General features: G+C 44.9%; 1 protein-coding gene across 1 annotated transcript; it reads right to left on the bottom strand.

Moving 5' to 3' along the window:
- Positions 1–1,338: 1,338 nt before the first annotated feature.
- Positions 1,339–22,008, bottom strand: TTC24 (tetratricopeptide repeat domain 24). The gene is made up of 11 exons (XM_055000752.1): positions 21,249–22,008; positions 20,403–20,618; positions 14,159–14,287; positions 13,215–13,336; positions 10,782–10,901; positions 9,225–9,328; positions 8,774–8,919; positions 7,147–7,300; positions 5,568–5,641; positions 3,373–3,421; positions 1,339–1,740 (listed from the first exon to the last, which is right to left on the bottom strand). Exons 1-11 carry the CDS (start codon positions 22,006–22,008, stop codon positions 1,638–1,640), a joined length of 1,977 nt encoding a protein of 658 aa, XP_054856727.1. The 3' UTR covers positions 1,339–1,637.
- Between the last annotated feature and the right edge of the window lie 685 nt (positions 22,009–22,693).

The raw sequence follows: 22,693 nt of genomic DNA, 5'->3' as shown, positions 1-22,693 counted from the left end.
GTAAAAAAAAAATGGTTGTCAATGGTTGTCAAACCGCCCTGAGCCCGTCTGACGGGGAGGGCGGTCTAAAAATGTAATTAAATAAAATTACTTGAAGAATCTGATTTTAAAAGCCAAACAAACATGCAGTGGAGGCAAGCAGATCCTTCCCTCTTCTTGTAGCTTTCCTCCTGGTAGCCTTCTTCTACAGGATCCCTTCCCACAACTTGGGCAATTATGTGATACACGTTTCAAGACATAGATCTGTCACACCATCACATCGAAACTGACGCTGAGACTGCAGACCAGTGGACACAGAAGGTCATGAGAGCAGATGGCTTTAAAGGGGGGGTTAAAAAGATCCATGGAGCAGAGATCCATCAGTGACTATGAGCTAGGGTGACTAAAAGAACCTCCATATTCAGAAGCAGTAAACCTGAAATCCATTGCTAGGAGGCAACATTAGGGGAGGTTCTTTGCCTCTATGCCCTGTCTGTTGGCCTTCCAGAGCAATGGGTTGGCTGCTGTGTGAAACTGTTAGAGGGACTGGATGAACCAGTAATCTGATCCGGCAGGATTTTTCTTATATTCTAAGCAGGGAAAAATGGTATCCTGCAGTTTCTATTAGTCTTTTTAGCCTTACCTGTTGGCACTCTCTATTGGCCACACCCCTCCTTAAAGAGTCAGACACTGTAATGCCATATAATTTATTATATATTTGAATTTCAAAATAATATTTTGTTTGAACCGCAGAGTCCAACCAGCAGAATGAAATGGTAGATTCCGGGGATACAGTAGTTCTTCCAATGGCGCTAGATTGTGTTCTCATGCAGGAAATCAATCGTAAGACCTTATGGGGGGCACGTTAAGAGCTTTGTGGTCGCAATCCTAAAGCAGACGCTTGAACTTTCCCCCCCGCTGGATCACTTTCGCAGCTCATTCATGAAGACCAAATAAGGAGCCACAACGTCGGGAAACCTGGTTGAAGAGGTTTAGGGCACCTTCCCTGCAAAGGAAAAACTAAACCCGTCTTGACAGCATCCCTGAAAAGTGGGATGTAAAATAAATAAGAAAATAAATAAAGCATTTACGGCTCTGGAGCTTAGGCAAAAAAGACAATTAAGGAAATGACCAAGCTTTATAAAATTATGCATGACATGCAGTAAGTGTATAGACATTTTTGACTCTCTCATACAATGCTAGCACTTCGGGTCACCCGGTGAAATCAATTGGCGGTAGATTCAAGTGAGAGTCATACTTCCCCTGGCAATGCATGAATTCATTTATGGGACTTGTTGCCATTTAGCTTAGATGACTTTAAAAGGGGATTAGACCAAGACATGGAAGACGGGTCTATCAGTTGGCCGTTATGGCTAAATCCAAGATTCAGCGGCTGCGACCTCTTAATACCACTTGCTGGGGAGCAAGCAGGAGGCATTCACCTTCACGTCTTGACTTGTGGGCTTCCCAGAAGCATCTGACTGGCCATAGTTGGAAACAAGATGCCAGAAGAGGTGGACCTTTAGTCTGATCCTTTAGTTCTTCTGTTCTTGAGAGGCAGCGTGGTGGAGTCTTGGGATGGGGAAGAAGACATGGACCTTCATATGGAGCTCCAGATGATGACTTAAGCAGTTGACAGGTCCAGCGCCGAGCGACTGTCACATCAGGGCACACAGCGTAGACCTGAACCAGGTCCCCCTGTTCCTGTGTTGGCAGGGCTCCAAACTTTGGCTGGGGAAGTGTCCCGCAGGAGGTTCTGCCCTGCAAAGGAAAGAAGGAAAGCTATTTTGAAGACTGATTCTTGTTTTGTTAGAAACATGGCTGACTGACAGAGCTATCAAGGGTGTGGTGCTGAAAGTCAATTGCCTAGCTTTCAAATTATATCAAAATCCACCATTCGAGGAACTACAGTGCCCCCGAGGTTCCATTTTATGGGAACTTTCCTGTGACTGATCCCCTAAGCCAGATCAGTTTGACATTTCTGCCATTGAGGATCCCCCAAATCTGCCACTTATACCTCATATTTCTGTACTGTGAGGATAGACTTTCATTAGATACATATCTTTATCTTTTAGTCCAACGGCTCCTCCTTTAACTATGTCCTGTTTACAACTTCTTCCATCTTTAACCATCTACCAAGAAACACTGACGCTCCTCCAACCCATTATGTAGAGCCCAACCATTCAATTTTAATCTAATTATGCAATATTTACTGTTCCAGATGGGTAGCCTTGTTAGTCTGTCCTTAGCAGTAGAAAAGAGTAGAAGTCCAGTAGCACCTATAAGACTAACAAAATTTGTGGTAGGGTATGAACTTTTGTGAGTCACAGCACACAAAAGCTCATATCCTACCACAAATTTTGTTAGTCTTGTAAGTGCTACTGGACTTCTACTCTTTTCTACAGTATTTACTGTGGATGGAACTATCAACCTCAAGGTGGGGTTTTGAATTCTCCCCAAATGACAAGTAATCTCCAGACAGCAGAGATCATTTCCCCTGGAGGAAATGGCCGCTTTGGAGGCTCTATGGTATACCACAGAGTACCATATACTCTATAGTATACCACGGGTCATTTCGTAGAAAAAGAGCTGGAGGAACTCATTAGCATAGCTCATTAGCATATGCCATGCCCCCTTGACATCACTGGAAGTGTGTCATTGGCATAACTGATTTGTGTGTGCCACACCCCCTGACATCACCTATCCTGGCTGTTTTGGACCCGATCCTGGCCATTCAGGGCCAAAATTGGGCCCAAAATGGCAAAAGAAGGCTGAAAATGGCCGAAAAGGGGCTCAAAATGGTCAGGATAGGGCCGCTGCTGAGTGGGAGAGTGATCCACCACCCGTCAGAGGCCCGATCTGGGCCGTTTCGGCCCCAATCCAGGCTGAAACGGGCTCAAAATGGCCGAGAGTCAGGTCGGCATGGCCGCCTGACATGTGACCTCTTTGGGGAACTACCAGAACTGTGTTCCTGCGTGTTCCCCCTCGAAATGAGCCCTGATATACCATAAAGAAAAGGTGCTCAGCCTTTTTGAGCCTGTGGGCACTTTTGGAAATCTGAAGCAGCCACAAAATCGCTGCCACAAAATGGCTGCTGCAGAAAGTAGAGCCAGCAACAAAATGTTGCCACAGCTTATTTTCAGCACATAGTGAAGATCTTTGAACTGTGGGCACCATGTTCGGACACCTGCCATACAGTATATATTACAGACTACCATAAACTCTATTGTATACCATACAGTTTAAGATAAATGAAAGTTGTAGGGTGAAATCACATCCCTGGTGAGAGACGTTCTCTCCCCCGCAACTCTGCCCTTCCTAGGCACTACCCTCAAATCTCCATGAATTTCCCAAGCTGGTGTTGGTAATCATAACTGTTGAAGGCCAACCTACCTCTCTAAGGTCCTCATTCTCAGCTGGTCAGTTGTGTATTCCTGGTGGCCTGTTGGGTGTGACAGAAGAAGAGCAGGGTAAACAAGAGCTGGGAGGCAAGGAAAAGCTATATTCTCTAGTTAGGGAGAAAGATACTATTCATACAATTCAAAGCTGCCAGTTGCCCACACATGGCACCCCTGTCTGTTCTTAGGCAATCGTGTAGTGGGAGAAAGGGGGGCGGTGATGTCACAGAATCAGTGATGTAACTTCTGGTTGCTGTACCCACAACATTAGGAATTTCCCCAATCTTGACATCCTTTACCACTGTAAAGAATGAGCGAATTCCTAGAATGTCACTGACATGGTGACACTGCATTAGCAATACTCCTCCCCTCCACTCTCTGCCTTTTTCAGACCTGGGCAAGTTGGTGACCTGCCAAGCCAAAGTTTACCTCCCATCTATGCAGTTTTGTTGCCAAGTAGGCCGACTCCCCTGCTTTAAGGCCTGCCATGAACTGTGTTAAAGTTTCCTGCGTTGCTGTTTCACTGCTACACCAAAGATTGCTTTACACGTGTGTGTGTGTTAATGCACGTGTCAGTTTCCTGCCTGCGTGTCAATTACCTTGCTGCTGCAATAGACTGTGTAGTTTACTGACTCCATGTTTGGATAACTGCACAAAGGACTCTATTTCTGGGCAGCCCTGCCCTGACCTGTATCTGGACTTCCCAGTGTGCGTTTGGACTGTGTTACAAGTATGCCCCGTGCCTGCATTGCCATCTGCCACGGACCGTGCCTGTTCCCTGCTCTGGACTGTGTTTTAAGTGTTGTTCCCCCTGCCTCCATGGAAGCCTGCCTCATATGGGCCCAAACCGCTGCTAGCAGCCGGGCGCCAGCCGGGGAAACCTCCAGCGAGCCTGGCTAGGCGCTCCCTGGCCAGTTCCCGCCTGGAGCCTCCCGCGGGCCGGTCCCCGAGCTTGCCCTCGCTACCGGGCAGCCTGCAAACCAGCCCCAGCTATGCCCAGCCGGCATCCATGTTCTCAGGCAGCCAGAAGACCCTGGGAAGAAGACTGCTTTGGAAAGCCATTTCGGCGAAGCGGGCACACCACGTCCGCAGCGAGAGCCCCTCGCCCCGCTCTGCATATCTCAGGAGCCGCCCCGGAGAAGAACTAAGTGCCGACCATCCCAAGCACTTAGAGGATGCATCTCAAAGAAACCTCCGCATTCCAGAGCTGATGACATCAGGACAAGCACTGTCCGCTGGAACATCCTTTCAGCCCACTTGGATTTCCCCCTCCCTCTTTTGTCCCCTCTTCCTGAGGTGTCACTTATCACAATCTGATTACCAAAGTGGCCCATCCAAGCCATTCAGTAGCCCATTAGACCCTTTGTTTTAATCTGTGAGAACCACCAAGTACAGCACCAGCCCCAGGGTACGTTTTGGGGTATTTAAACTGGTCTCCCAGACCACTCGGTGCCTCGGCCATTCCCTATCCAGACCTCCTTGCTGTCCGTCTGTGGTTCCAGTGCTGGCATTGGGCCACCCTCGCTGCTGCGTCTCTGCTTCGCTCCAGGATAAGTGAGTATTCCCCCTATCATCGTTGGGAACCAGCTAATGCGAACGTCTCTGTATTTCATATTCTGTACTTCCTAGATCTTGTGTGTTTCTTGTATGCTTGTGCAAGTTCAGGCTTACGCCACATTGTTAGACAATACACGTGTTTGAACCTATTTGTAGTCTGCCTCTTTTTCACTAGAGTGTCTGGGATCGGGACCTCCGTAAACATAGGTTAAGATCCGCGCTAATTTTAAGTTACAGACTGCTAAGCTAATTTCCCCCTTATAATAAAAAGCAGTTCTGGTAACAGTTTGTAACCTGTTCCTTCAGTGGTATGAACAATACTGCCTCTTTCTAGGATAATGTTTCCATGGGCGCAAGAACTTCCACTCATGAAGCTTGATTTTTCTACCTCCGCTCCTACCATCCCATGACAGCCTGGAATGCTTCCTTGAAATCATGTTCCTGGAGATCCCCTCTCGCCCCAAACAGGATTTCTGGGGGGCTTTTTGGCCTGTCACAAGCCGGGGGAAGCAGGAAAATCATGCTCTGTGGTTGGAAATCTGATCTGGATCCAAGCCCCAGCTTCTAAGCCTCTCTGAATTAAAAGCTATACCGCCTCACAACAGTCACTCCTGCAGTAAATAAAGAACATACTTTTTTGTGAGTGATGGAACTTCCCATTCTGGAGGCATGTGTGGCAGAAAGGATCTGGATACAGGCAGGGATTACTGGAAAAGAACAGGGCACATGTCACTGACTCCAAAGAGGCCATAATGGATACACAGTCAGTGTGGTTTACACATCATCCCCCCCACTTTCTCTTTTTGTAGACATGAAGAAGACAAACAGCTGATGGATACATTTGTGAGAAGTTGGCCTTTTCTTCTCCTTGGACCTTTTCAATGTTCTTTATGCCTTACAAGCAGGGCTTTTTTTCAGCTGGAACGCGGTGGAACGAAGTTCCGGAACCTCTTGAAAATGGTCACATGGCTGGTGGCCCCACCCCCTGATCTCCAGACAGAGGGGAGTTTAGATTGCCCTCCGCACTCTCTGGAGATCAGGGGGCGGGGTCACCAGCCATGTGATCATTTTTGCCAAGGGCAACCCACTGAGTTCCACCACCTCTTTTCCCAGAAAAAAACCCTGCTTACAAGTGTTTGCATCTGTATCTTTTCATGCTGTTCATTTGCATTTTGGTTATTAATTTTTTAAAATTTTCATGGCTCAGTTCTGAGATGGTTTATGCTATGTATAGTTTAGAACTCACATCCTGATTTGAGCTTCCAAACGCATACAAGACAATCATAGTTTCCAGCTACATGCCTGCTTTCTCCCCCCCCCCCCCATCAGCTTGGCTCTCCAGTATTTAGGTGTTCTAAAAGCATACCAGTGTGGTATAGTGGCCAGACCAAAATCTGGGAGACCCAGGTTCGAATCCCTACCCTGCCACAGAAGCTCATGCGGTGACCTTGGGCCCGTCAGCTTCTCTCAGCCTAGCCTTCCTCACAAGGTTGTTACAAGAATAAACTGGAGAAGGAGAAAAACAATGGACACCACCCTGAGGTTCTTGGAGGAAGTGTTAGACAAAAATCTGTTGTACTCAAAATAATAATAAATGAATCATCTGTAACTACAGTGTGTCAATCTGAATATCTCACTAAACCAGGGTTAGCATGGACCAGGGCTTGGAAACCCATTTCGAATTATGGCTTCTGAGTCGGATTTGCTGACCAATTGCAACTCATGCTTTGTCAATTCAGGAGTCTCACAAAACACAAGCCATGTCCGGAAAATGCAGTTGCAATGTCTGAAATGAGTCAGTAAGTGTAGGAATGGGGATGGGGGGGCATGTTAGGCTGTTTGTTAGTGGTGGAAAGTGCCATCAAGTTGCAGCTGACTTGTGGCGACCCCACTGGGTTTTCAAGGCAAGAGATATTCGGAGGTGGTTCACCACTGCCCGCCTCACCCTGGCCTTCACTGGTGGTCTTCCATCCAAGTACTAACCTGGGCTGATCCTGATTAGGTTGCCAGAGCTGACAAGATTGGGCTAGCCTGGGTTCTCCAGGTCAGGGCAGGCTGTTTGTTAGAGTTTATATATTACCAAAAAAGCAGATTAAAAATGTAAAGGATAATTTTAAAAATTCAGGCAGGTTTCTTTTCAGAAGTTATGCACAGCTGAAGATTATCCCAGTCTCAGCTTCTTTTGGAAGCACCTACTGCTTTCTGATCTCACCTGTTAGCCTGTGTTTGGTTCCGACAGTTGGAAGCCGTCTTGGGCGGATCGCCTCCTTCAGCACTACTGCTAGCCAGTATTGCGTGGCCGTTTGGAATTCGGAGAGCGGGAACCCTGTCTCTGAGGGCTGTCTGCTTAGCTGCAGGTACCATCTCTAAAAGCAAGGCAAAAGGTTAAGACTCTCTGAAGCTTGGAATACAAGAGGTTGCCTGCACTTCTGTTCATACAGCAAGAACCAGTTTGACAGTGAACCACGGTTAGCATATTCTAGCCTCCCCCAGTCTGAGGAAGCCTGATTTGCAAAGTATGCAAAGTATATATTTGCTGTTGATGTAGATGTGATACACATTAATCATTGCATTGTCCCTCATACTGTAAGGTGGCATCATGGGACTTGGGTCAGCAATCCTCTTCCCAGTCCAGGATGAAGCCACTTACAAATCATCTCACAGAACTAGCTCATACAGCCTGCATATAACCAAAGTGCATTCTGGGCTGTGGTTTCCTTCCTGGTCCAGAATCACTTGACTGGGTTCCAGCACATGATTCACAGTGCCAGTTGCAAAGCCTCAAGCTCTACAAAGCCTGGGTTTGCAAGTTACCTTCTCACTGTGGTCAATGTGAGGACTTGGAACAGGCAGAGCTGTTTTTTCTGACTTCTGGAAACTTGAGTCTGCCTGCCTCAGATTACACACCTTGTCTCTGGCTCTTCTGAAGGCTTATTCAGAATCCTAGCCCTTGGCCTCATCTTGACCCTGCCTTTTGCCTTAGGCCCTGTGCCTTGATCCATACACAGGCACTTAACCCAAGCCATGGTTTCTGAGTTCTGACATTATGCCAAACCATGGTTTGCACTATTGTTTAAAATCCATGTATTTTGCTTTTAACTGAACAGAAATGCCATGGTTTGAAACTGCTAGCCTACTTTGGTGTCCTGTCACCTCAGTTGCCCTGCCTCTAGGCATGACTTTTTCCAGAGGAGGCTTGCCAGGCCTTCCCCTCTGGCAAAAAAAAATGAACACGCCCCCCCCCCATGACATCACTACATCACTTCTGGAGAAAACCCAGAAGTGACAAAGCGTGGCTCTAGGAATCACTGGAAACTCTATGGTTTAGTTTCAGGCGATTCCTAGAGCTACCTTTTGTTACTTCCAGATTTTACCTGGAAGTGATGTAGTGATGTCACATCCCTCATGTCCCTGCCCCCAGCCCTCCTGGAACCTTATTCCAGAGTGATAGTCAGTACTATAGTTTACCTGTAGTCATACATCATGCTAAAAAATACCTTGAAAACCCATTTTAAATTATTCATTTACTGTACTTTTAGTCAGCATTTCTCCCTCAAACTTAAAGCAGAAGACAAAAGTAGAGAAACAATGGCATAAAGAAAACAGTATGCAGTACAAACGAGATAATACATACAATAAACATTGCAATAAATTGCAACCCTATTGCCTTTAAAAAATGTCCTTCTGAACAATTCTGTTTTGCCAGCCAATCACAACCTAAGCGATAGTTAGACCTTCTTAGCCTTAGTCTATGATGATGCCAGAACTGGTACCTCCATGCCTGGGCAAAAGTTTGCACCTCAAGTAGGCCCGGTAACACAGCTGACATCTTTATTTACCGGATACTCCATGAATAGCTTGCTGTGCTTTCATCTGGCTATTGTGAGGGATTGTGGCTTCTCCCTGTGAAGGTCTCTGGTTCAACGGGGCAGACACGGGATTCTCTTCCATAGGCTGCGCCCGATGGCTTTGTGGTGCAAAGGATCTACAAACAGTGACAAAAAAGAGCATTTGGAAGTGCTGCTTTCAGACAACACAAGATTGATTATCCTGTCACAGCATACACACCTAATTTACCTTCAGCAGTCATGTTACTTTGCCTGACAGAGGTAATCATGAGGTATACTGATACAGTCATCTCAATCCAGGACTGTTTCTCTGTTTTTCTTTTCAATAATTTATATTGTTTCCCATTCTGTGAAAAGCTTTCTGAGGAAACGCACAAAAATGGGAAGGATATCCCAGGGCAAGCGGGCTGTGGTGCTGGCGACAGCACATCCCGCTACTTACGACTCGCTCAGGGGAGCCACGGTGGGAGACAAATTCTCGTCCTTGTGGTGTGGTGACATGGCGAACCGGACCTGGCTCGAGGTCTGGGACGTAGGAATGTGCTTCTGAAGAGAGAGGGAAACAGAATCGTAAATGGAAGGAGGCGGATGGATGATCCAAACCAACTGCCTGGCTTAAGAAAAGAGTCGGCTATTGTGTTATAGTGGATAGATTTTCAGACGGGAGAAGGGGAAACTTGAGTTCAAATCCCAGCTGAGCTGTGAAGCTCACAAGGTCTCACAACGTAAGTTTGGGCTACATATTCTCTCTCAAACGATCCTATTCATAAAACAGAGGAGGTGAGAGCAATGTATGCTTCTTGTCCTTCTGGGAGAAACTGTGGGCTAACGATGGAATAAATAGGTTATTTTAGATACTATAATGTGCCCCACTCTGTAAAGCCATCCTCATAGAAGGAAAACCGTTTCCCGTTTTGCAGAAAGATATACTGCACAGAATGGATTTACTCTGAAACAGATGATTCAGAGGTAATGAAGGCCTTGTGGAGAGGCTGTAGCTTATGAGTAGCACAAAAGGTTCCAGGTTCAATCCCTTGCATCTCTAATTAAACAACCTCAGACAGCAGGAAAGACCTTTCTGTTCGTGAGGCCCTGGAAGGCAACTGTCAATTAGAATAGACAATACTGGGAGAGATGGGCCAATGGTCTGAGTCAGCATAAGGCAGCTTCATATATGATGGGGAAGGGCTCATAGCTCTGTGGTAGACCACATGCTTTGTAGACCAAAAGGCCGTAGGTTAAATCCCTAGATGGATGGTTGAAAGATGTATATGTGAGCTTTATCTCTGTAGTAAAGCATGTGCTTTGCCTATAGAAGGCAAAGGTCCTAGGTTAAATCCCTAGACGGATGGTCCTAGCATCTCCAGGAAGTGGATGCAGTGGAACAATTTCTGTATTTGAGATCTTAGATAGATACAGTCAGAGCAGCCAGTTGTGAGCTAGATGGAACAACAGTCTGAGATGGTATAACGAGCCAGTGAGGTGTAGTGGTTAAAGTGTCAGACTAGGATCTGGGAAACCCAGGTTCAAACCGCCCACTCTGCTATAGAAGCTTGCTGGGTGACCTTTGGCCAGTCACCTCCATTTTCTTTCAGCCTAACCTACCTCACAGGGTTGTTGGGAGGAGAAAATGGAGGAGAGGAGAACAAAACTGGACACTTTTTCCTGTTGGAAGTAAGTGAGGTAGAGAGTTTTCACCACTCTCTTCTGTGGCTGTTCGCTGTAACCCATGGGAAGAACTCACCACAGCAGTTAAAAGTGACATAAAAGAGCCATGGACTCCAGTTAGTCCATAGGTCCTGTGTGAGATTTCTCCCATACTAATTTTCCTCAGGGAAACTACTTTATTTGCCATTCTTCTCTTATTGGTCATTCCTTCCCAGAAATTAAGACTGTTTATGAGCATTCTATGACATCATAGCAGATCAGACAACAACTGACAGGAGTTCACAAGCTTGAGTTCACTTTTTAAAAGAAATATAGTGAACTAACAACTTACCATGGGAGCAGCTGGCGAGATCCCTCCACTGTGGGAGAAACGGCTGTTCATAGAAAGCTTGGAATGGAGGGCATCTGCAAGTTTGTTCACGATTCTCTCCTGAGCTGTTTCTGAGACATCCTGCAGGTTAAGAGAAATACGTCCATGGCAGAATTAACTTGTTGAAACTGGATTGTCTGCTGGTTAACAACTTTTATATTTGATTAATACTGAAATCCTAAACAGAATCACACCCTTCTAAACCCACTGAAGTCAGTGGGTGTAACCCTGGCTCAGGGTTGCACTGTAAATATCTGGCTTTCATCATCAAATAGCAGATTAAATGTACAAGAGCTTTAGCACACGTGCATTTCCTTTTCCGGTCCTGAAGGGGTAGTTTTTTCTTACAATGCACTAAAAAAAGCTACCAGGTCTTGATAGGACAGGCCAGTCTGAGATTTTCTTTTGGGACTCAGGCAAGCCAGTCTGGAAAATGGAACCAATAACCATGATTTGTTTGATGCTTGAGATGAAATTAACCTGCAACGTGTAAAGTGATATCCAATCACTTTTGGTTTTAGTTGTAGACTAAACTGAGAACAAGTTTTAAGATCATACCTTTTTGCTGCAATAGTCAAGATATTCGTGAAGCAAGAGGTAATGGCACTTCCAAGCAAAACATTGCTTGCCACACCATTTTAAAATTGGCCTAAAAGGTTAATTTATAAGCAACAGAGAAAATTACTACAACAAAGATTGTTTTCCTCCTACGGCTGTCACATTATTGTTTTCCAGTCTGAAGATGGAATATTAAGGGCTTTTTAACACACAGTGACACAACTAGAATGTGAATGTGAGAACAGAAACCTTTTAAGCCTTCTTGGGAAGAAAGGCATATTCTTACAGTCTAGGGGCCTCGGGATCGTGACAGAGCATTGGATTTCCTCCATATGGAAGAGCAAACACTAATTCAGAAATGATATTATACCACAGTTCGTACTCAGCACCAGAGTCCAGGACCATTAACCATGGTTTGAATATCAAAAGGTACAAAAGGCAAGCCAAGATTGAGAGCAGATTGTTGCCACGTTTTCCATTCTCTAAATGCAGCAAGGTGTGAAAGTGCAGCAAAATCTGTAATGAAGGTTTGTCCATTCTGACAGCATTCCAAACCATAGTTAGCAGCACAAACCACGGTTAGCAAACCCACTGAAAACAATGGTTTCTGATTCTGTTTTACCCCAACAGCAAAACATCATGCCAAAACATAATTAAACTTTAGTAACTGTGGTATGGGGAGAGAAGGTGGCATGGTATTGCCTAGTATCGTCAGACCTCGGAAGCTAAGTAGGGTCAGTACTTGGATAGGCAACCCCCAAGGAAGGCTTTACAGAGGAAGGAACTGGCAAACCACCTCTGCTTCTCACTTACGTTGTTAGCTCCTTATGGGTTGATTGCAACTTGATGGCTCATGCATGCACACACACACACATGTGGTATGACATGTTGTTTATAGTGAGCCCAAAACCTCAGTGAGTGTTACTCAATAGACTTCATCTCAGAGAATTAAGACAAGGCACATATTAGCCCTTCCTTGCAGACATAAATCTCAAGTCAAATTTGCCAAGTAACACAACCTTTTGCTTCAGAGGTAATACAATATGTAACACCATTGTTTGATCCACAGGTAATAATACCTGTTCACTTGGCGCAATCTTGCAACAATTTATGCAGATGTATTGTCGAAGGCTTTCACGGCCGGAGAACGATGGCTGTTGTGGGTTTTCCGGGCTGTATTGCCGTGGTCTTGGCATTGTAGTTCCTGACGTTTCGCCAGCAGCTGTGGCTGGCATCTTCAGAGGTGTAGCACCAAAAGACAGAGTGTTGCACCAACCCAGTGTTGGTGCTACACCTCTGAAGATGCCAGCCACAGCTGCTGGCGAAACGTCAGGAACTACAATGCCAAGACCACGGCAATACAGCCCGGAAAACCCACAACAGCCAATTTATGCAGACCCAATGCCTTCAAACTACTAGACTCTGGATTCTCTAATTCCTATAATGCATCTGGTTTTCCCTCCCATTGAAATTAGGTGCAGTTCCTTTTAATCTAAGATCAGTTTATATTGGAAAATATAACAACAACAAAATTTAATTTATATACCGCCCTTCAGGATGACTTAACCCCCACTCAGAGTGGCTTACAAAGTATGCTATTATTATCCCCACAACAGCAAACACCCTGTGAGGTGGGTGGGGCTGAGAGAGCTCCAAGAAGCTGTGACTGACCCAAGGTCACGCAGCTGGCTTCAAGTGGAGGAGTGGGGAATCAAACCCGTTTCTCCAGATTAGAGACCCGTGCTCTTAACCACTATATCAAACTGGCTATAAAGAACAGGTCAGTTTATATTGGAAAATGATTGGCTGATATTTAATATAGGTCTTAAGTCTTACCTGACATTTAGACAGAAAAGTCAACGCTTCTTTGTAATGCAGAATGGACTTCTCAGGATCTCCAAGGTGGAAGCGTGAAGCCCCAAGTCCTTCGCAAGCCTGCCACTGGCCTTGAAGGTCATCTGCAGACAGACAGGAAGAGACTTATTGGGAAAGGGACATGGTACCTAAGAACATGGGAAGAGCCCTTCTCAATCAGATCAAGTGTCCAGCCTGTCTAGTATCCTGTTTCCAGCACAAACTGTCCAGATGGTCTTGTGAGGGGTGGAATTTGACATGCTGTATAGTTTTTAAATTTGAATGGCAATAAGGGGATGTGCTTCTGTCTAAGTGTACCAAAAACTAACTGGCTGGTGTGTAAATAAAATTAAACATAATGGTTGGTACTGATATGTGCTGTACTGCTTGAAAGAGTTTTGCTTGCCGTCAGCACAGATATCTTACGCTTCCGGGACTTCTAGAGATAAGATCGCCCAGGAAAGATCCTTCAGCTCTTCCTAGTTGGCTGTGAAAGGATTGCCACTGACTCTTGGTCAAGAGCCTTACGTAAGTTAAGGTTTGGGAGATAAACGGGAGGGAAGAGAGAAGCAAAGAAAGAAGTGAAACAGGGGGTGTGACAGCTGTAGTCAAAGCAATTTGGAAGCTCTCTTCCTGGTTTTGCCCAGTGGTTTTGTAAAACAACAACAACAACAAAATGGTCCATTATTATTCAAAGTTTAAAAATAACAATATGGATTTTAGATAGGTAAAAAGTTCAGGTAGTGACAAAAATAGAAAAAGATAAAAACATTAACAGTAATGTTTGTAAAACATTAGTAACTGAACATTAGTAAAAAGTTCTAGATTTTGTGCAATGGCTGCGGATCCCCATAGAGGGTCCTCTTCCTTTGGACGAAGGAACATTGGGTGGGGAGGGCTTCCCCTTTCTGTATCTCTTGACTCACCCGAGTCCTTGAAGGCCTGGAGGGCGTGAAGGTAATATTCTCCGGCAGCTTCGTGATCACCCAGTTGGCTTAACGCATAGGCCAAGTTACCAAAACATTGTCCTTGGGCTCTCCTGTTCCCCAGGGTACCTGAATAACGACACACAGACTCTGTAAGTCCCCGAAACTATCCCAGCTAGGACTGCTCCATGTTTTTAAGACTCAGTTCCTGCATTCGGAGCAACAGCTGAAAGCAAGCAAATGAAGATCCTTCCATTGCTTGATCATGATGACAACTTGGTGTAGTGGTTAGAGTGTTGGACCAGGGTCTTTGAGACCCAGTGTTGGACCAGGGTCTTTGAGACCCAGGCTTGAACCTCACTCTGCCATTTATTGATTTATTTTTATTTATTTATTAAACTTCTATCCCGCCCTCCCCGCATGAACCTTGCTGGGTGAGCTTGCGCCAGTCACTTGCTCTCAAACGAACCTCCCTCATCCGGTTGTTGTTGTGAAGATAAAATGGGTCACTGTTGGGGAAAATAGTGGGGTATACATATTAAAGTAAATAAACTTTACCAGTTGAATATTTGAATGTCACGCTGTTGTTAAAGATACATGAGATATAAAGGTAACCCAAGGTATTGTTGGCTGGCTCAAGACAGGTATAGACTTTTGGTAAGCTTTTCCTAGTAGTAGTAGTAGTAGTAGTAGTAGTAGTAGTAGTAGTAGTAGTAGTTCGGTTCAGTCTTATAAGATTAGCCTAAAGTCACCTTTGAGAAATCAAAGTCAATGACAAAGGGAATGGTAATGTTTCTTAATGACTAAAGATCTCAGTGTACCTTCTTTATTTATTTTACAAATTGTATACTCCCCTTTCTACTCTTATACTGGCCACCAAAGTGGCTAAGAAATTTATTTACAATATTCGTTGTCCATCTTTCTCACTGGATCTCAAGGCAGATTAATCAGTCAATACAAACAACGGGATGGGACTGCCAATGGACAATGCAATAGGATTTGGATTGTAGGAATCTGGAACCACCCAGAAATATAAACAGAACGGAAGCAAAACGTAAGTATTTATGTGACACATTATATGACAGGATACTACTTACAACAAGAGAAAATACGAATGATACACCGTAGTATAGACTCAGTCCCTAAACCTTTACCCAAGTAACTTTCTGAACTGTTTTGTTATAATACAGCCATCTCTGTAGAGAAAAGCCCTCTTGAATAATTCAGTTTTGCATAGTTTGTGGAAAGCCAGAAGAGCGGGAACTGCTGTAGTGTGAGCAAAAGCACAGCCCCTTTTTTTTAGTTGTTGTAGATTTTCCGGGCTGTGACTGGCATCTTCAGAGGTGTAGCACCGAAAGACAGAGATCTCTCAGTGTCAATGTGTGGAGATGTTAGCAGGTAATTTATGTCTACTCAGGAAGGTGGGCTTGGGCTGAGTCATCCTGTAAGAGTTTCCGAAGGTGTGGAATGCTAATAGGGGGATTTTTTTCTTACTGGCTTGAAATACAAAGCTTCTTTTGCCTGGCCTTGAATGTAACTGTACAGCAGAGAAATGCTTGGCCAGCAAGAGCATAAGCAGTAAACAACTACTGGTTGAAACCAGCTAGATAACATGGGAAAGTTTCACTTAGAGCCATCACTACATCCACTGGTAGTGAATTTCACAATTTATTCACTTGTTTCTTTCGTCCCTCCCGGTTAAAGGCCCAAACACCTTGTCCTTTCTTTGTAGCGAAAGTGCTCCAGTCCCTTGATCCTGCACCTTTCCTCGCTGTAGGATAGAGCTGAGAAAAGAGGACGGGCCTTTTGTCTCGGCAAAAAGGTGGGCTTTGTCTCAAAATGAACCAAGGGGTATAAAAGATGCTCCCCACCATTTTAGGGTGGGATCAGAGTGTTTGTACTGGCTTGAAACTCTGTACCCCTTTATTCCTGGAATAAACTCCTTTCCTCTTCAAAGATCTCCAAGTCTTAGTGTAATCACTGGGCAAAGCACCAGGTCACGAACCTTGCTATTTTTGTAACAGTAGTTAAGTGGTTGGGTTGCAAATCAGCACCCTGCTTGCTCAACTCCCACTACCACGAGCTCTGCAGGGGGCCTTTGGTAAGCTTCAGCACCAGCTGCCCAGCTGTATTGTGGAGATACTAATAACACTGACTTTGGCTGTTTTCACACTGCTTACCGGCCACGGAACATCGCGCCAAGCTCCCGGAATGACAGCATCTTCCTGGTGCGATTTCGCACAAGGAAGGACACAAGGAAAGGACAAGGTGTTTGGGCCTTTAACCGGGAGGGACGAAAGAAACAAGTGAATAAATTGTGAAATTCACTACCAGTGGATGTAGTGATGTCTCTCAGTGAAAGCAGTGTGAAAACGGCCTTTGTTAACCACTCTGAGTAGACACTAATTGGACTAGTTGTTGTTGTTATTCCTGACCTCATCAAGGAGGCCATTCCATGAGGTTGGGGGAGGGGGGGCACAATGAAAAATGCACACGTACCTACATAATAAAATTACATTTTCAAACCATTAAAACCAACAAAAATTATTAAAACCAGAGCAAAAATGCATACAAAAATATAAAAAAACAAATAAAACACCGGGAAGGGAGGGAAAGATCACGGAGGGAATGCCAAACAAAGAAGACTTCACTTGCTGGTGGAAGATGGCAATAGATGGGCCAGACAAGTATTTTTGTTTAGCTTTTCTTAGTAGTAGTAGCAGTAGTAGTAAGCTCCGGAGATTTGGAGGCTGAGCCTGGAGAAGGATCTCTGCCAGTTTTAATACCATACAGCCCCCTCTCCAAAGCAACTATTATCACCAGGACAACTGATCCTTGCAGTCCAGAGATCAGTTGTAATTCTGAGAGCTCTCCAGGCCCCACTGGGAGGTTGGCAAGCCTATTTGGGCCAAGTCTCTCTCTCTCTCTGCAGTCTGAATGCTAGAAAAGTGAAGTGCAGACAGATTCTGCTGGAGTTGGCTGAAGCTGGTGTGTCCATGCCCACAAGACCTCTTTCTCTAGGGATCCGTTCCTTCCCTCCAACTATGTGTATCTGTAAATAATTTGGGGAAGGAGGGGGGAATAACACCATTTAGGATTTCTGTAACACTTTAGAATGTTCTAAGCATGCCGTATCCTTCCTGCAGTCCTCACAACAACTCTACAAGTCAGCACCTATTTAAAAAGATGTTGACCTACCAGTCAGAGACAGTGTTCTCAAGTGAATGCCAGCTTATGACAAACGAAGTAAAATACAACAGATTAAAACAAAACGAAAGAATTAAATCAGACGCCCACACATATAAAATGCCGGTAGAGAAAACCAAAGGTCAGCAATAGTGTCCATGTGCTTTTCTGGCATGAAGTATTAAAAAGAAATCTCCTTAAGCTAAACAAACACACCAGCAGAGAGGAAGCACACCAATGAACAAATCAACAAAATTAAATCTTACCAGAGGCCTCATAAACTACAAATACTTTTTCCTAGTGCTTAAAGTTGATCCCAGACATGGATAGTCCAAGCTAGCCGGATCTTGTCAAACCTCAGAAGCTAAACAGGGTTGGCCCTGGTTAGTGTTTGGATGGGAGACCTCAAAGGAAGGTCAGGGTTGCTATGCAGAGCCAAGAAATGGCAAACCACCTCTGAAAGTCTCCTGCCTGGAAAACCGGATGGGGTTGCCAAAAATCGACTGCAACCTGATGGCACACACGTACAACCCCACCCCCCACCCCCAACCTACCTCAGAAGAGTAGGCTTCAGGTGACCAGCTGTGGAGAGGGAGGTCCAAAAAGGAGGCTCCCTCACAGCAAGACCCCTGAAGTCCACACAGGTTCATACAGGAGCAAGCAATCCTTAAGTTTACCCTCATTGCGTGGGAGGGTGCCCTGATTGAAACAGAACAACGCGCCTGAGGTGAGATTCCAGCCTTTCTAATTCATACCTCATTTATTTTATTGAGTTAGAGATTTACATTCCACCTTTCTCCCCAATGGGACCCAAAGCAGCTCACAATATTGTCCTCCCCTCCTTTTTATCCCAACAACAACCCTATGAAGTAGGTTCATCAGTGAAAGAGTCACTGGCTCAAGGTCAGCCTTGAAAGTGGGGATTCAAACCTGGGTCTCTCAGATCCTAGTTTGATACTTTAACAACTACACTGAAATAGAGATATCAGTCTCTACACTACTATCAGCTCTATAATATTAACATTTTCTGAATACGTTCACTTTAAAAAAACACATATTTTTTGTTTTTAATTACAATATTGATACTCCCTCCGTAGTTCCTCAAATGGCAAGAAGTTGCACGGGCAGCATTACATGGGTTAGAGAGCAAGCCTAAACAAGTCTACTCAGAAGTAAATCCCATTTTATTCAGTGGACTTACTCCCAGGGAAGTGTTAAGATTTGCAGTCTTGGTTCAGTTTGGATGAGAGCGATCACTGGAGTCTAACAATGTCTGTGTAATATATGCATTATTCACAAGTATACAGGTAGTGCACAGGTAGAGACAGGTGATATTGTGTGCTTTCCACTTCAAACGGTTAGGCATCCCATGGGCAGTACAAGCAGGTGGAGTTTCCACTGGATAAGCGAGCTCCATAAAGTGACGTAGAAACATTTGTCTCATTCAGAAGCAGAGCGTAACTGGAAGCCGGTACTCCCATAAGCAGACAGCACGTCTACAAATCCCGCACCAGCTAAAGTTCCACCAAAACAGCACCGTTCCCTCCGAAGCGGCTTCTCCTGGTTAGAGAACTCAATTCTAAACTCAAGACTAAATTCTCAGCTCTCACTTCAGATGCAAATTGAAGAACTGCAAACGACTTACTTTCCCACAGTCTCAGATCCCATTCTTAGAAGCAAGCCCCATTTCATTTAATGGTGCTTACTCCCAGGAAAGTGTTCTTAAGATTACAGCATCACAGTGCAATCTTATGAAGAAATACACTCTTCTAAGCCTATTGTCTATTAGAACTATCCTTAGATTGCAGGTAGCAGCAGTGCTAACCCTGCTCCCAATTAAAAAATAAAAAATAAATCAACCATTAGAAAAGTTAATTCATGTCAAAATGAGAACAACTCCCCCCCGCAAAGAAAACAGCAGGAATAAAAGCCACAAATAAAAATAAGAGTGCACAGAACCAACAATCTCCCAAGAAGGCAAGTGAGTGGACCTTGCTTAAGGCAACAGAATCCCTTTGACAAGTCCTACACTTGAGAGAGGTGTTTCTACTCTTGCACCGCATCTGGGGAATGCCCTCTCTGTATGGACGGAGGTGCTGAATGCCCTCTGGTGCTGAATTTGAGTTTTAGATGCCAGGTGAAAATATTACTTTCTCAATACTTTGGTGATAAGTATTGAGAAAGTAATATTTTCACCTGGCATCTAAAACTCAAATTCAGCACCAGAGGGCATTCAGCACCTCCGTCCATACAGAGAGGGCATTCCCCAGATGCGGTGCAAGAACAGAAACACCTCTCTGAAGCGTAGGACCTGTCCAAGGGATTCTGTTGCCTTAAGCAAGGTCCACCCACTTGCCTTCTCTTGCAGCTGGGTCTGCATCAAGCCCTATGACATTGCCAGAGATTAAGCAGCTCCAGAAGGCGACCATCCTTGCTTACTGCATCCCTGACAGCTGAGTGCTAGTCCAGCCCCTGCAGTGCACTGATGCCCTCCTTGGTGTGCCACCCCAAGCAGTCGCCTGGGTGACTCTGCAGGCATTCACCCTGCTCTGAAGGGAGGGGCTTGCAGTGAGAGGTTTCTGGTGAAAAACTCAAGGAAGTTCCTACAGGCTCAGGCAGCCCTTAAGACACCCCAGGTTCACCTTGGGGCTTTAAGGTACAAAGGAAGAACGAGCTGTTCTCAACTCTAGAAACAGCATAATGGTCACTGCATTTGCACAGAAATGTCACAGACCTATTGCTACCTCTGGCATTTTATGGCTTTTTGGTTCTGCTAAAGACTACTTTGTTGTCTACAGCCATGTCTATATTCATCTGCCAACTACAGGTAACACTTCATGCATCTGATGAAGTGACCTCTAACTCCACAACAACTTATGCTGCCATCAGTCTTTCTGATGCCACAAGATTTTCAAATGCAAATTCTTGTTGTTTTATAGTAGAGTCTCCCCTCCCTACCCTTTTAATTCTTGTTTTGCAGATCCCCAATGCTAAACATAAAGAGGACGGATTTGAACAAGTGTCCTTGGACTGATTGGTGTTGTTCACAACAACTTACTGTGTAGTGATGCAGCTCTCCGGTGGAACCCCAGAGCCATGCTGAAATTCTCAAGGGTGTTGTGTACTGCTCCGAGGTTCTGAAGAACAATTGCTTCTTTATATGGGTCGTCGGTGTTGGTTTGGCAGATAGGAAGAGCTTTCTCAAAGTTCTCAGCTGCTAAGGAGAAGATTTTGAGCTGAGAATAGCTGATCCCAATGTCATTGTAGAGTTTTCCTGAAAAATCCAAAACGGAGAAACACAGACTATGTATTGAAGAATATCTGAATCCGTTTACATTTTAAAATGGCAGTCTTGAATTGGCGTTAATCAAGTGTGAAGAGTTGAAGCCATAAGGTTGGATCCACTGGAATGTTCCCACAGGTGGAAGGATTTCCACCCATGGCAGAGTGTGACTTTATCTCCCCCTTCCCACTGAAGCCCCAAATGCACCCCTTCCCCCAATAGGGGATCTCTAGAAAAATTATTTAGTGGAAGTATTTTGGGCTGAGGCAGAAAGGTACAGGTGAGAAAGTCACGCTTCACAGGTGGGAATACTTCTGTTTGGATCCAACTTACAATCTCCATCTTTTACTTTTCAAAAATTGATGAGTTTGGAACCGGGCTGCAAGTTTTATGTAATCAGCTATTCGATAAATGATTTTAAAAAACCCTACCAAAAATCTACCAAAACAGCACCCTGATTAACCAGGTTGCAGATTTTTTTTATTTTAAATTTTTTTAATACGAATATTTTTAAAAACTACAGATGGTGAGAACCATCTTAGATGTCCCACTGTTGTTGGACGTGCTTGACACCATCCAATATCCTGTCACAGTTGCAGTAGATCCTCCCCTAAAACATACCCAGCAGGGTTCTGTTTGGGATTTGGTCACACAATAAGCGGCACTCGTTCAACACCTTGATGATCTCGCTGGCCTTGTGCTGTCGGCTTCGTAACATGTATTTGCCGGCTTCATTGAGGGCAACTGCGGCGGCTTCCAGATCCTCAACTTCTGCATAGGCCTGGCCTGCTTTCAGGAAACACTGAGCGGCCCGCGAAGGGTCTTCCATGCCCAGATAGCAGAAGCCCATTTTCATGTAGGTGCCAGCCTCACTCCCGGCCTGGATGGAATGGTAGTGACCCTGGGCTTTACGGAAATACTCCAAAGCCTTGGGGAAATCCTGCAGCCCTTCGTGGGCGGCAGCTATGTTGAAAAAAAGGTCCCCCTGATGCTGTGCAGCTTCCCCTTCCTTGGGCTGGGATCTGAGGAGAAATTCCAAGCCTTTTTTCGGCCTGCCGCACTCTACATAGGCCGCACCCAGATTGAAAGCGCAAATCTTCTGGGCCTGCCTACTTGGGGTTTCTTGGGAAAGGGCAAAAGCCTTGCTGAAACTCTCTAAGGCCTCTTCCTCCTTGCCAAGAAGCAGGGCTTGGTGTCCTGCTTTGGTGAGGTCTTCAATCTCAACGTCTCTTTTCGAGGCCTCTACACATTCTCTCTCTAGTTCTCCGGCCGTCTCTGCTTTTCCTTTCAATTTCTTCTTTTTCTTCCCAGATACCTGAAGTTCCAGGCCTTGTTGCTGGGGGACCTCCAGTTCCAGAGTGGAGGAGTTTTCCGAAGCCATCAGTGACGTATGGGATGGGAATCCATTGGCCTCCTGGGAAAAGAGGAGCAGAAAACGCCATGATAGTGAGAAAACAGGAGCAGGAAACAGCATGATGGACCACCCCATTAAACGAAATCCACCCCTTCACTGAATATTTGTAAAAACACCTACAATACACTGTTTTAAAAATCTCCTCACAGGTGCACAGTCTAAAAAAAGATACGAGACAGAAGGTTTGCCATGTACCCGGAGGAAAGTAGAAAAACACGTAAGGGAAAATTTTATGAGGAAAAAAGATGAGATTTTCACAAGGGAAGAGAGGAAGTCAAATAAATAGGAGTAAGTTGTATTTCTGCCCATTTTACAGCTTTTAAAGATGCAAGAGACACTCCATATTTAAAAGTGTAGTAATTAATATAAAAAACATACCTACAGTAAGAACAACCACAATCTACTACTCACCAAGAAGATATCCAACAGTATTAAGATCCCTGAAGATTTTGTATGGGAGTTGAAGAATTGCCGAACATTTTAACGGACTCAAATATCAACATTACCCAGAAAAGGCCTGTTGAATCCAGTTATACCGAGACTTCTTTAAAAATACACTTCGGGTGCTGGGTTTCCTCAGAGGTCACGACAAAGTTGTTCCACAACTTCTTTCAAAATTCTTTCAATAAACATGTGCAGTTGTTTCTAGCTT

The sequence above is a fragment of the Eublepharis macularius genome, chromosome 1 (assembly GCF_028583425.1).
Source record: "Eublepharis macularius isolate TG4126 chromosome 1, MPM_Emac_v1.0, whole genome shotgun sequence".
Taxonomy (NCBI): Eukaryota; Metazoa; Chordata; class Lepidosauria; order Squamata; family Eublepharidae; genus Eublepharis; species Eublepharis macularius.
This window is presented reverse-complemented; position numbering and strand designations above follow the sequence as displayed.

What these genes read in the sequence shown, in the direction of transcription:
- TTC24 (XM_055000752.1), bottom strand. Translation starts at nt 22,008, where the DNA reads ATGGCTTCGGAAAACTCCTCCACTCTGGAACTGGAGGTCCCCCAGCAA. An exon ending in CCAGGCCTTCAAGGACTCGG is followed by an intron (nt 13,337 to 14,158) that starts GTGAGTCAAGAG and finishes GTCTGTCTGCAG; the next exon opens with ATGACCTTCAAGGCCAGTGG. An exon ending in GTTCCATCACTCACAAAAAA is followed by an intron (nt 3,422 to 5,567) that starts GTATGTTCTTTA and finishes CACACCCAACAG; the next exon opens with GCCACCAGGAATACACAACT.